Below are 11,799 nucleotides of genomic sequence, written 5' to 3'. Positions count from 1 at the left end.
TTTCTGTGGGGACATTATGAGGGAGGGGAGATGTAGCTTATTTTTTCAACTACGATTTTAAGGATGTCATCATTATTATTCTTTTATAAGCCATATCCTTGTACAGAATATCCATTGAGGTTACCTAATACCACTGAAAGTGAAACATTAAGTTTATTGTTTTAGCACTAATCCTTGCAATTTGTTTGTTATGTCCAATATAGTTTTGAAATGATTCATTCCTATGTAAATATTTCACAAATTATTTTATTCCAGCTTCATTTAGTCTCTTCATGAATATTTGGGCTATGATTGGATCTTGCTATGTATATTGAGCATACTTTTATTGTAATATCAAACAAAATCCTTTATATCACTCGATTGTATATTCTCACCTGAAGACATAAGACTCTAGCCATCAAAGAATTTAACAACTGTTTGTAGAAAAAGCTCACTGATATCAGTTTTTAGTCTCAATACATAATAGCCTCTCATGGATGAATCGAGTGATAAGTGTATATACAAATTCTCCAACTTCCAAGAATCACTCTTATGCAAGCCCATATGATGTTGATAAATAAAAAATAGATACATTTTCCTAAAATGTGCATGTTTGTGGATAGTGTGTCATAGTCTGTTTATGGGTGGTTAAATATGCAAAATGCATGGCTGGTGTGCTTCCTTCAATCATGTAAATTACAAGGTTCTCAATATATTGCTTTGCACCTGATCATGATAAATATATTTTTGCAGCTTGTTGGTATTTGCTTTGAAGTTCATGACACCTGGAAGAAACGTGGACAGCTGAAGAAGTCGGAAAGTGAAGAAGATAAGAAGAATCTTGTAATCCAACTCAAATATGAGGAGGTTGACCCATCACCCATGGATGTCTTCCATTATGCATTTAACTATGTTGGTGTTTTGACAGGTAATGTATATGGTCTTTCCTTAGTGTTATTTACTGTTTTTTTTTTTTTTTAATAACATGGAAATTGGCCGAAAAACAGGAAGATGTCTTGAATGCTCTTTGATTTCTATTCCAGAAACACACATTAAATGAAGTAAGAGAAGATAACATGGGAAAAGATAATTTTTAATGTATAATGAAGTTATCCAACTTATTTTCTTCTAACAGGCCCATACTACAAGTACCGGGTATATTCTGACATGCTGAAGGGAACAGCAATTGATGGTGGTGTTGACTGTTTTAAGTCCATGCTGCAGAGAATATGGGTTGTACCACTGTATGCTGTGGCTTTCCTTTTGACTGCACACTATTTCCCCCTTTCGGTATGTGTAAGAATAGTGAGGGCTGTCAGTTTTTGGCCAACAGTTTTAAACTTTTTAGAAACATAAACCATATTGATATGAAATGAGAGCAAAGTCATGGTGAATTCATTTTGGATGTGTTAATGTGGGTCCAAGAAATTTATCTGGCACTTTTGTATTGCCAAGTGTTAGAGAGTGTTTGCTGAAGCAACACTCAATTGAATGTTATGATGTGGTTAATGAATGTCATATTTTTTGCTGCAGAAGAACGTTTATTGTTTTATTCCACCTCAATGCCTCTAACGTCTTCTTTCTCTTTTCCTCCCTCTTCTTCCTACATTTCTGCTTTTGCCTTTCTCCTGACCTTTTTCCTCATTAAGATATATTTTACTGATTAATTTCCATATTCACTTAAATTGTACTTGCAGTTTGCGGAGGGGAAAGAGATCTTCCGAGACTATAGTTTTATGTATCGTGTGTGGTACATGACACCTGTCTTCTTCAACTTCCGGATGCGCATCTATTCGGGCTTTGTACTCTCAGAGTGTGTTTGCATCATGGCAGGTCTTGGGGCATATCCAGTCTCCTCAGAACCAAAGCCAGGTCGAGGGCCCAGCAAGTATGAAGCACTCGAATCCAGGTCAGAGCATATGCTTGGTTTTTTATATAATTACTTTTTCTCTTTATGTGCAGGTTTCAAATTATTGATAAATGATCACTGGCAATAGATTTCTATGTCTCAGTGCTAGAGTTTCTTTCTTTTTACTTTTTTGTAAAATTAAATTTGTGTGTAGATATTAATTTTTAGACATTTCTTTATTGTGACTCATCATAGCTTGTTAATGAAGAGAGAAGATTTTTTCAATAAAAACTAACAATATATAGATAGATTTTATTGAAATATAAGTTAATAAATAATAAAGAATGATAGCAATAGCTAAAATTATTATATGAATAAACAGATTAAGGAAATCATTTTTTACATCAGACATCTGTAAACCATAACAATCATTTGTTTATAAGTATATCAGAATTTGAGATCAGTTGCTACTCATACCTCATTTTTTCAATCATGGTATTATCCATTTTATAAGCCCTAATGTAACAGTCATTTCATCAGCAATCCTATTACAGTGATGAGAAGGAGACAGTTCCAAAGGAGTATAACTTCGAAACCGTTCACAACATAGATGAGTTTGGAGCAGATTTCACCCCAACTGTAAGGGCAGGAATGCGTTGCTGGAACATGACTGTTCAGTATTGGCTGGCTACCAATGTTTACAAGCGAGTCACGATGGCACGACCAATCAAGTAAAGTATTCCTTTCTCTTGTGAGGATACCTTGGATAAAGTGTTTGGTTGCTACCTTTATCAAGTGTCCAAATAGTTTATAATAGTGATAAGAATGAGTAATGATCAGTATGAAAAGTCAGTGTAAATTGCTGTAGGTTGGCATCATAGTGAAGGGGAAAGTATGATTAAAAGTGACATACTTATTATTACATTGTGAAAAGCTGTAGAAAGCCTGATTATTAAATGAAAGGTTTATTTTCTATTACATAATTTCCTTGAAGTTACTTTCTCCTTCTGTGTCCGTGAATTAAGTAGATATAAAGTTATCACACCTTTTATTTATAGATTTGTCTCTATGGATACAGGTTTGTTAGTTTCTGGAGATCAATCTTGGTCTCAACAGTAAACAGAGGAAGGAGAGAGAAAAGTCAGGGATTGTTGATTGAATAAATCAGCATAAGGCAAAATATGGCTTGTACTTCCTTGCAAAAAGTTATGAACCATTTAGTATTTTCATATTCCATGTTTCTAGCTAAAGGAAGTAGGTAGAAATATCCAGTGGAAGAGAAAGGGACTTTTCAATACTTAGAACTATACCCTCTTTGTTGATGGTTTCCAACCTTAGTTCATATCCGAGATGAAGGTTATGGTAGCTTTGAAAAATAGATAAATTAGTAAGAATGCCCAAGTGCATATATGTGTTTACTTACTAGTTTGGATTATAAAGCATTATTGGGAAATATTAGCAATAAATACTAAAGTATTAATAAAATGTATGAATGCATGAGGAAGCACTGAAAATAAGCTCAAAGTTGTGACCATATAAGGTTAGAAAACACGGCTTTATATGATAGGACAGATATGTCTTTGTTTTTGCATGTACCTCAAATACATGTTGGAAATGTTGGCAGCATGTATTCTTTACTACCAAGGCTGAGATGTCCATTTTCCTACAGAGAGGCCTTGACCATGTTTACATCAGCATACTGGCATGGAGTTCATTCAGGCTACTATCTGTCGATGCTGACTGTACCATTCATCCTAGCAGTGGAAGACTACTTTGATAAACTTGTGAGGAGGAAACTTGGAGAAACGGTGAGGAATGTAGTTCTGATGGCAGTTATCTGTAGATGTTATGCATAGAATTTTTTTTTTAAGATCTCTTTATGTTTTCATTATTATTTTTTGTTATTGTTGTTATTATTTTTATTATTATTATTATTATTATTATTATTATTATTATTATTATTGTTATTATTATTATTGTTATTGTTATTGTTATTGTTATTGTTATGATTATGATGATGATGATGATCATCATCATCGTCATCGTCGTGATGATGATGATGATGATGATGATGATTTATTTATTTATTTATTTATTTATTTATTTATTTATTTATTTAATTATATATGTTATTTATTCATTTATTTATTTGTGTGTGTGTCAGTGTCTGTGTCTGTCTGCTTGTCTGTTTGTCTGTCTTTGTCTGTGGCTGTTTAAATTTGTACTTAAATAATTATGTGTGATGCAAACCTAATCTACTCTAGAATTTATATTTGTTCGTGTAACAGTAACTAGAACCCAAATATAGACCCAGAACACAGAATTACTCATACCTTAAAATTGCAGGGTCAGTATATGTATGATTGGTTTGCTTGGTTTGTGAAGATGCAGAACTTTGCCTACATGGGCATGGCATTCCTCCTCCTACGTGTGGACACCACCCTCCACTACTGGCATTCCATTGGCTACATATATCACGGCCTCCTGGTTTTCATGCACGGGATTGCGCAGTATGTCAACCTCATTTTTAGCAAGGTAAGTTTGATTGTGCAACTTGAGGTTTTTGAGTTAGTAAGGGGAATGTAAAAATTTTGATGGGAAATTACATTTCTGATGGCTTTCATTGCAGTACATGTATTCTATATATATCCAGTAAAAATTCATAAACAGTCTATGCAGAAATGTAAGTAGCAAGGTGAAAGAAAATACATATTTTTTGTATTTACCTGCTTATTATTAGAAGAAATAAGACATTACTAATATTTCATGGTACTGCCCTTGTGTTTCAAATATTCTGTCAGCCTCCTAAGGACAGAATCAGGGGAAATGAGGCCCTAGCTTCCCGGATGGTAATCTCAAATGAGCTGGGTAGGTCTAAGTAATTATTTTGGTTCATCTTCTCATATGATAAGTGAAGCAACTCCATACCATGAGGGAAGCAGGGTGTATTACCATTTTTTTGGTATATTGCTGGAGGTGGGCATCTGAGTGAGTTTTTGACCTTCCTTCCACTTCTTCCAGTCATGGCAAATGTCTCTTCATCCAACCAAAGCACACTTTGCCAGGTGTCAAGGTCCATTCTTGATATTTCTTGACAAAAGAGATGCATTTCTTTTTCTGAACACTATTGAGCCCAAAAACTTTGGACATTTGGATCATCACAATGACATTCCTGGGCAGTGTAGAGATATATTTCAATGGAGTCATGGGTTTCATTCTTTGATTTCTTGAGCTGTTATCAGAGGATTACCCTTAACCAATCTTCCCATAATTTTCTGGGTCTGTGGAGAGCTTAACTTAGGCCTACCACAGTTGCACCCTGGACCGGGTAAATTGTCCTCTTGTGAAAACATTTCAAAAGGCACTGCACACTTCTCAACCCCATTCCTGTCTTTGAGGATATATCCCTACAGTGAATGGCCTACCTTTTACAAGGCAACAACTGTTACAATATTTATCTTACATGTGGTCCTAAGTTGTAAGTCAAAAGTCAAATGAGAATCATCCATGCATGAGTTCAACAGGCATAACATTCCTTATTAAATGCAGGCAAGTTACTAATGATGTGTTGAGGTATTACAGTGTTGCCAAGAACCACCATTGCCAATAGTCACCATGCCTAAAATTTACATGTACCAGAGACCTTGCATTATGTTCATACAAGGTTACATAAAATAATTTTCTGTACCCAAATCAAGAAGTAACATTTCTGTTCATTATGTCCTTATACTTATTGTATACTTGCAGGCTCAGCAGAAGCTCAAGAAGAGTGCAGTGACTGCCCATGTTGATGATTACACCAAGGTTCGGTTTCTAAAGACCAAAGATGAAGGGAAACCAAGCAAAGAATCTGACAATCACAAATCTGTTACAGCTTCAACAAAGACAAATGGAGATGTTGTAGAGGATAAGAAGACCCAGTAGGATGATGAGCCAGAATTACGGGCACATTTGTCAGGTACTTGCAGAAAGTCGGGATTCAGGGTGTTCAATGTAATGAATGTACACTTTCTTCCTTAGCTTGTGATTTTTCTCTCTCTCTTTTCTTTTTTAGTTTTGTTTTATCCTTTGCTTTGAGGATATATACAATATTTTTGTTCCAACCCTTAATCCAATGCCGCCGGGTAAAAAAAGTTTGGCTAGAGGACATAATAACAGGAATGTTGGCACGCATCAGCATTTTTCCCTGATTGTGCACGGCTGGTTCAGTAGTTTGCGAGCGAAATTTGGCAACTAAAAGCTTTTATTTTGCTATGATTTATGAAAATATTATAATTTTGAAGGTTTACCTTCATTATAGGTGCTACTGCCTAAAATCATTATCATATAAATGAAGCCGCTACCATCAGAGAAAAAAAAACTCCGTCTGACGAGCCAATGGCGTGGGAATGGTCATGATACCATGCCATCCGTTTTTCAGTCCACAACAGCCATGGCATGTACATACATGCCACCCGGTGGCTAGTGGTTAATACTTTTTTATACAAAAGTTATCATGTTTGAAAAGGACAATAATTACAGTGACTATGATAACCGGTAACTGTTCCTCCTGAAGGTTTAACCATGTTTTAAAGACTTTTTGGAGAAATTCTTTTATTACCTTGTTCAGATTTAACCCCTTGGATCCGGTTGCATGACAGAAATCATGGAGCTGAAAACCCCGGGCAGTGGGTTACCTAAGTGGCCAGCATCCCGGGTGTGTGGCTCGTAGGCCAAGCGCACATGAATGCCCATGAGCAGTGACAAGACTCTGTGCCTCCCCTTTGAAAAGTTATTTAGCGTAAACTTTTTATGGCTTTATCGCCATTTTCCAATGTCCATTTTTGTCTTTTGATTTGCTGTATCCAAATGTCAATTAGTTATTTTCCTTGCACAGACTACATATCATCTCTCTATGTAGTAAATAGCTCAGTACAAGAAGAAAAAAATATATGGAACATTTGGTTATTTGTGTCATATATCATTGTAATTTTCAATTTTACATAATACAACCTGCACTGCCGGTCACAGCGACCAGGAATACGGTGCACAGCATGGAAATGGCGTCCTCCCTTGTTCAGTCACTGATAACGTATGTTGCATTCCACATTCGTTTATTGATGGGAATAATGCTAAAGCCCCCTTCTAAGTGCCAAATGAATCAAATTACACTCCGAGAGGTTTGTGCACTCGTGGGGAGTCTTCCATCACCCTGGCTTTTGTTCTTAATGGTTTGTTCACATCACCCGGGCTGCGGTCCATTTGCCTGGATGACGGCATGTTCACGTTACTCGGACAGCTGCCAAAGTTTTTCTTTGATGTGACCACAACATTAGCCGGGTCCAAGGGGTTAAGCATCATTCCTCAGTTTTAGAAGTATTACTGGAGACTGGCAACTGCAAAAGGGGACAAATTATATTCTGGAAGAATTTGTTATAATATATGATAAAGAACTAGAGAAGAATACCTGTTCTTTCTTTTATGATGAGAAATTGGATGTTTTTAGGGTTGGTTTGTCTTTCTGTTGCATAGTTAAGAAATTCCTTAAAATGTTCCATTTCCTTCTTTTTACTGAGCATAAGTGTTATCAACTCACACACTTGGGAAGATCAAGGAGTTGCTCATTATTGATTTTAACTGTAGAGAAAAAATGCACATAACCATGACAAGAATATTGGCTTAGAAGAGATTTGAACTAAGTATTTTCTTTCACAATATGAAGAAAGTACAGTATAATTCCAGCAAGCTAGTATTTTGAATTTTAGAATCCTCAGAAGTATAGAATTGGCCATCACATGAATATGTAAGTTAGCTAAAGGATTTCTGATATTTAATCCTATGGATTTTTGTGCATAGTTGAATGTTCTGTTATTTTCTGTTCAGTCTGTCACATATTACCTTTATGTATCCTATCCTTCATGTAACTATGATGATATGATATGAATGCTTTTTATCATTACTGTATGATTTCTTTCTGGTCATATTTTACAGGATTTTCATTGTACATGTTTACAACTTTTTAACTTGTGTAAGTGGAAAATAACCCCTTTTTATGAGATATACTCCCATTTTCCATTTAGTGGTGTGAAATCCATATATGTGCTACCATGTGTGACATGTTGATATTACATATTATTACTGGAACACAAATCCATCTCTGAAAGGGCTTTGAAATTTTGAAATACTGTTTTATTTTATTTTTATTATTTTTTCATTCTTTTTCTTTTTTTAAATCATTATTGTGCCAGACAGTCCCATGAAATAGTTCTTGATTTCTTTATCAAATAGTATTAAAAAAAAATGTAAAAAGCCAAGTCTGCATAAACAGATGAAGCAGTCCAAGTGCTGCATGGCTAAGTTAGGGATGTTTTTTTTTTCATATATATATTTATATATATATATATATATATATATATATATATATATATATATATATATATATATATATATATATATATATATATATATATATATATATATATATATATATATATATATATATATATATATATATATACATACATATATATATACATACATATATATATGTATATATGTATTAACTTTTTTTTCATGGAACTGTGTTCATGTCTGGAGGGAAGAACAAATATAAGGTTGCAGGGCTTGTTAATTCTTGTGATCTCATGTATGGAGTATTTAGTATTATGATGGTTGGAGTTAGACTTATTGGTATTTGTCAGCAGTATTTATATTGTTAATCTTTGTCAGAATGGTGCAGTATGAGGATGGGAGGACTACTGAATTATAGAGTTGGGGTATGATTAGTAAATTATTGTACAAGTAGCTCAGATTCTGGATTCACTGCTGTAGTATTGTTTGATATTTCATTATAGAAAGCTGGAATTATCATGAATGTTTTGTATCGCCCCAGAAATGTTAAATATTTTGTATTTTTTGTAGTATATATATATTTTAGAGATCCAGTGTGCTGTAGGAGTGTAGCTGTGTATATAATGGCAATTAACAAATGGAATAGAAGCCTATCTTTTGAAAGGATGGATAGTCTAGATAAGAGTGATTCACATGAAAAGGCTTTTCATTTTTTTTACATGCATTATGTAAAATCTATTGCTATCTCTCAGATAATTTATGTTTATTATAACTAATGGAAAGCATTTAGAGTGAAAGACACTGATTAGAATTTGTACTGATTGTATCTCATAGAGGAAATGATGTCAGGTAACTCAAAGAAAGCATGTATAGCTTCCATAATGTAGAATAATTGTTGTCAACAGGGTGTAAAGTCTGTAGTACTAGACTGTTCTTGTGAAGTATTGCTGCGTCTCTTAAAGTGCAAACATGGAATTAAAACCAATCACATAGTAAGAAAAGAGTGAATGGAAAACCCTTACATGGATCTGTGCCATTTATTTATTTTATTTGTTTACTGAAAAAAAGGATGGATGATGTCCAAGATGGTGCTTGTTATGTGTGCCACATAGAAATTCTTGTTAGTTAAATGCTTCAGAAGAAAGGAAGATTCAAATTTTGAGTGACTTTGGTTCTGGAAAGTATTTTTATCAAAATTGGTATTTTGAATTCTTTTATGAATAAGAAACAGAGTAATAAGGAAGAAATATATATTTTATTTATTAAAGAAATGGACTGATATGTATAATTCCTTTACTAGAATATTTACTGTGTTAATTGGTTAATTGTAGTATTCATATGCTTTTCATGCTTTCTTTTAATTGAGTGGAATAATATTTCTGATGACGTTTTTAACATTGGTAAAGCTCATTTAGCATATTTTTCCTTGGGGACAGTAAAATTGCATTCAAAATCAGATTTTTTATTATGAGTCTGGATTCTCAGAAACTTGTAATACTTCCGGTATTTTTAAAGGTGCCATCATCTCATTGTAATAATGTAATATTCCTGTTACCGTAGACAAAATTTATCGGGAAAAGTTATAGCTACCCTTTTCAACGGAAGATCCATAGCATGTTTTGTATTAGTGTTAGCAATATGTAGTGAAAATATATTCATGCAGATTGCAGGTTGCCTATTATTTTGAAATGTTTTGTTTGTTGTTTGTAACAATGTGCATGTCTTAACTTGGAGAAAGATATCTTGTGATGTGACTTGGACTTGGGAGTTCATGTTTCTCATTAAATAATGTACTGATAATAATCACAGAGTACTATTTGCTGCAATAATAGGACCTTGACTAGTTTGGCCTTCAAGCAATTAATCATTCTCCTTGACTGATAAGTAAACCATTAGTGAGTATATTGCAATATGAAACTCTCTTGGAAAGCATTTTTGGTGGCAATGATACACCCTTTTCATAGTAAAATAAATCTGTTTCTTATGCCCATGGACCATCTCTTCAAAAACTGCAGGGTAACTGACATACAGGGTCTTTTAATAATCTGCACAGGCTGATATCTAGAACAGAACCATGTAACAGATCTCAAGCACCATTTGAATTATGTGATGATTCTGTATGTACTAAGCCAGGATACTAAAAAATGGATTGAGTTGTGAAGGTAGTGCAAAAAATAAACAGGGTTGTGATAAAAAATGAAGAAACCTGTATTAAGCACAGAAAAACATGCACACAGAATCAACCATTCATTATTATCAAACATATCTCTAGAGCTATGTGTAAAGTCTTGCCATACTTTTGGAGCTATGTTTTATATAGGAGGATCTTTTGGGTATTTTCTTTCAACTAGCAATTGTTGCAATATTTGCATGTAATGAGGGACCATGTTGATGTAGCTGCATTTAATTATCATAATTTTATCAGTAAATATGATGATGATAATATTAATGAAGATAATGATAGCATTGATGCATAGCATGTAAGACCATGATGGTTTATGAGATACAGTGTGGTACCTGGCTACTCTCAGGTATTAATATATTAATGAAAAAATTTATTTCCATAGAAACATTGCTAATATTTACCTCTGCATAACTGCTTTAATGTTTTGATGGCAATACTAATAAGTGATTATCCAATTTTTATATGTGCTGTTTGCTTTCTGCATTTGTAACCAATTCATCTACTGATAAGTTGTCTTGATAATTCCATTTAAGGTATTTATTAATAGGAATGTACTATAAATAGTATTATCATTTTTTTGAGAATCTAGATTCTGATCATTGCTCTAAAGCCATTTAGAAAATAGTGGTTAATGTATGAACAATTTTTTAAAAGGAAAATCTATAAACTGTATACTTTATTTATACCTGGCTGTGAAATTGATGTAGAATCATACCATGAACAAATATATCATGCTGTGTGGATAGCTTGAATTGTATGGTATCCTCAAATATGCAGTTAAAGTGTAAGTAAAATTATTTTTTTCAGTTACTTATAATAACCTTTTGCCATTTTTGTTTTATAATTATTCTAGGTATAAATTTGGGCTCAAAGGCTAATTTTTAAAACTGATGACTGTCCACCTGTTGCAATACTCAAATATTGTTTTGTGATTTTTAATAAGAAAGAATCTTAAGGAAATAAAAAAGAAGTGAAGAGCTAAAAATAAAAGTTAAAACATAGTTTAAATATGTTGTAACTGAAACATGAATAGAAAACCTGATGTTTTTCAGACATAAAAATGTACCCTCAACCGGCCTCTTTAAAACTCAGCTCTTACTGGGTTGCACAGTTAACATTCATATACCTTTGGAAATTGCTTGGACAATGTTCTCTGTATCGTTTAAGTAAATGGAGTGGCTTAAAACTATGTATTAGCTTTAAAACAGAAACTTTGTACTTAATTATTGGAAAAAAGTAACTGCATAATAATGTCTTTATGATTCTCATACAGGTAGACAAGATATTATTTGGGGATGATGTGTATATTTTTGTTGAAGTGCTAGTTGCTTGTTCACATGTTTGAGAATGTTATGAATATGTGGCTTAAGTATTCATAATTTTTACTTTTAAGAGGGTTTTTAATGTCTTGATGTTTCTTTTTTTGTTTGATTGTTTGTTTATTTGCTTTACAATT

General features: G+C 33.4%; 1 protein-coding gene across 1 annotated transcript in view; it reads left to right on the top strand.

The window, feature by feature from the left end:
• frj (membrane bound O-acyltransferase domain containing farjavit) overlaps positions 1-7,271 on the top strand; it is a 13,440-nt gene extending 6,169 nt beyond the window's left edge. The window contains exons 3-9 of the mRNA XM_027366252.2: positions 733-907; positions 1,115-1,269; positions 1,677-1,888; positions 2,383-2,559; positions 3,498-3,636; positions 4,175-4,363; positions 5,576-7,271. Of these exons, the coding sequence (XP_027222053.1) occupies positions 733-907; positions 1,115-1,269; positions 1,677-1,888; positions 2,383-2,559; positions 3,498-3,636; positions 4,175-4,363; positions 5,576-5,752 (1,224 nt within the window). The 3' untranslated portion in view covers positions 5,753-7,271. The remainder of the gene's footprint in view (positions 1-732; positions 908-1,114; positions 1,270-1,676; positions 1,889-2,382; positions 2,560-3,497; positions 3,637-4,174; positions 4,364-5,575) is intronic.
• Positions 7,272-11,799: the final 4,528 nt, after the last annotated feature.

The sequence above is a fragment of the Penaeus vannamei genome, chromosome 20, assembly GCF_042767895.1.
Source record: "Penaeus vannamei isolate JL-2024 chromosome 20, ASM4276789v1, whole genome shotgun sequence".
NCBI lineage: Eukaryota > Metazoa > Arthropoda > Malacostraca > Decapoda > Penaeidae > Penaeus > Penaeus vannamei.
This window is presented reverse-complemented; position numbering and strand designations above follow the sequence as displayed.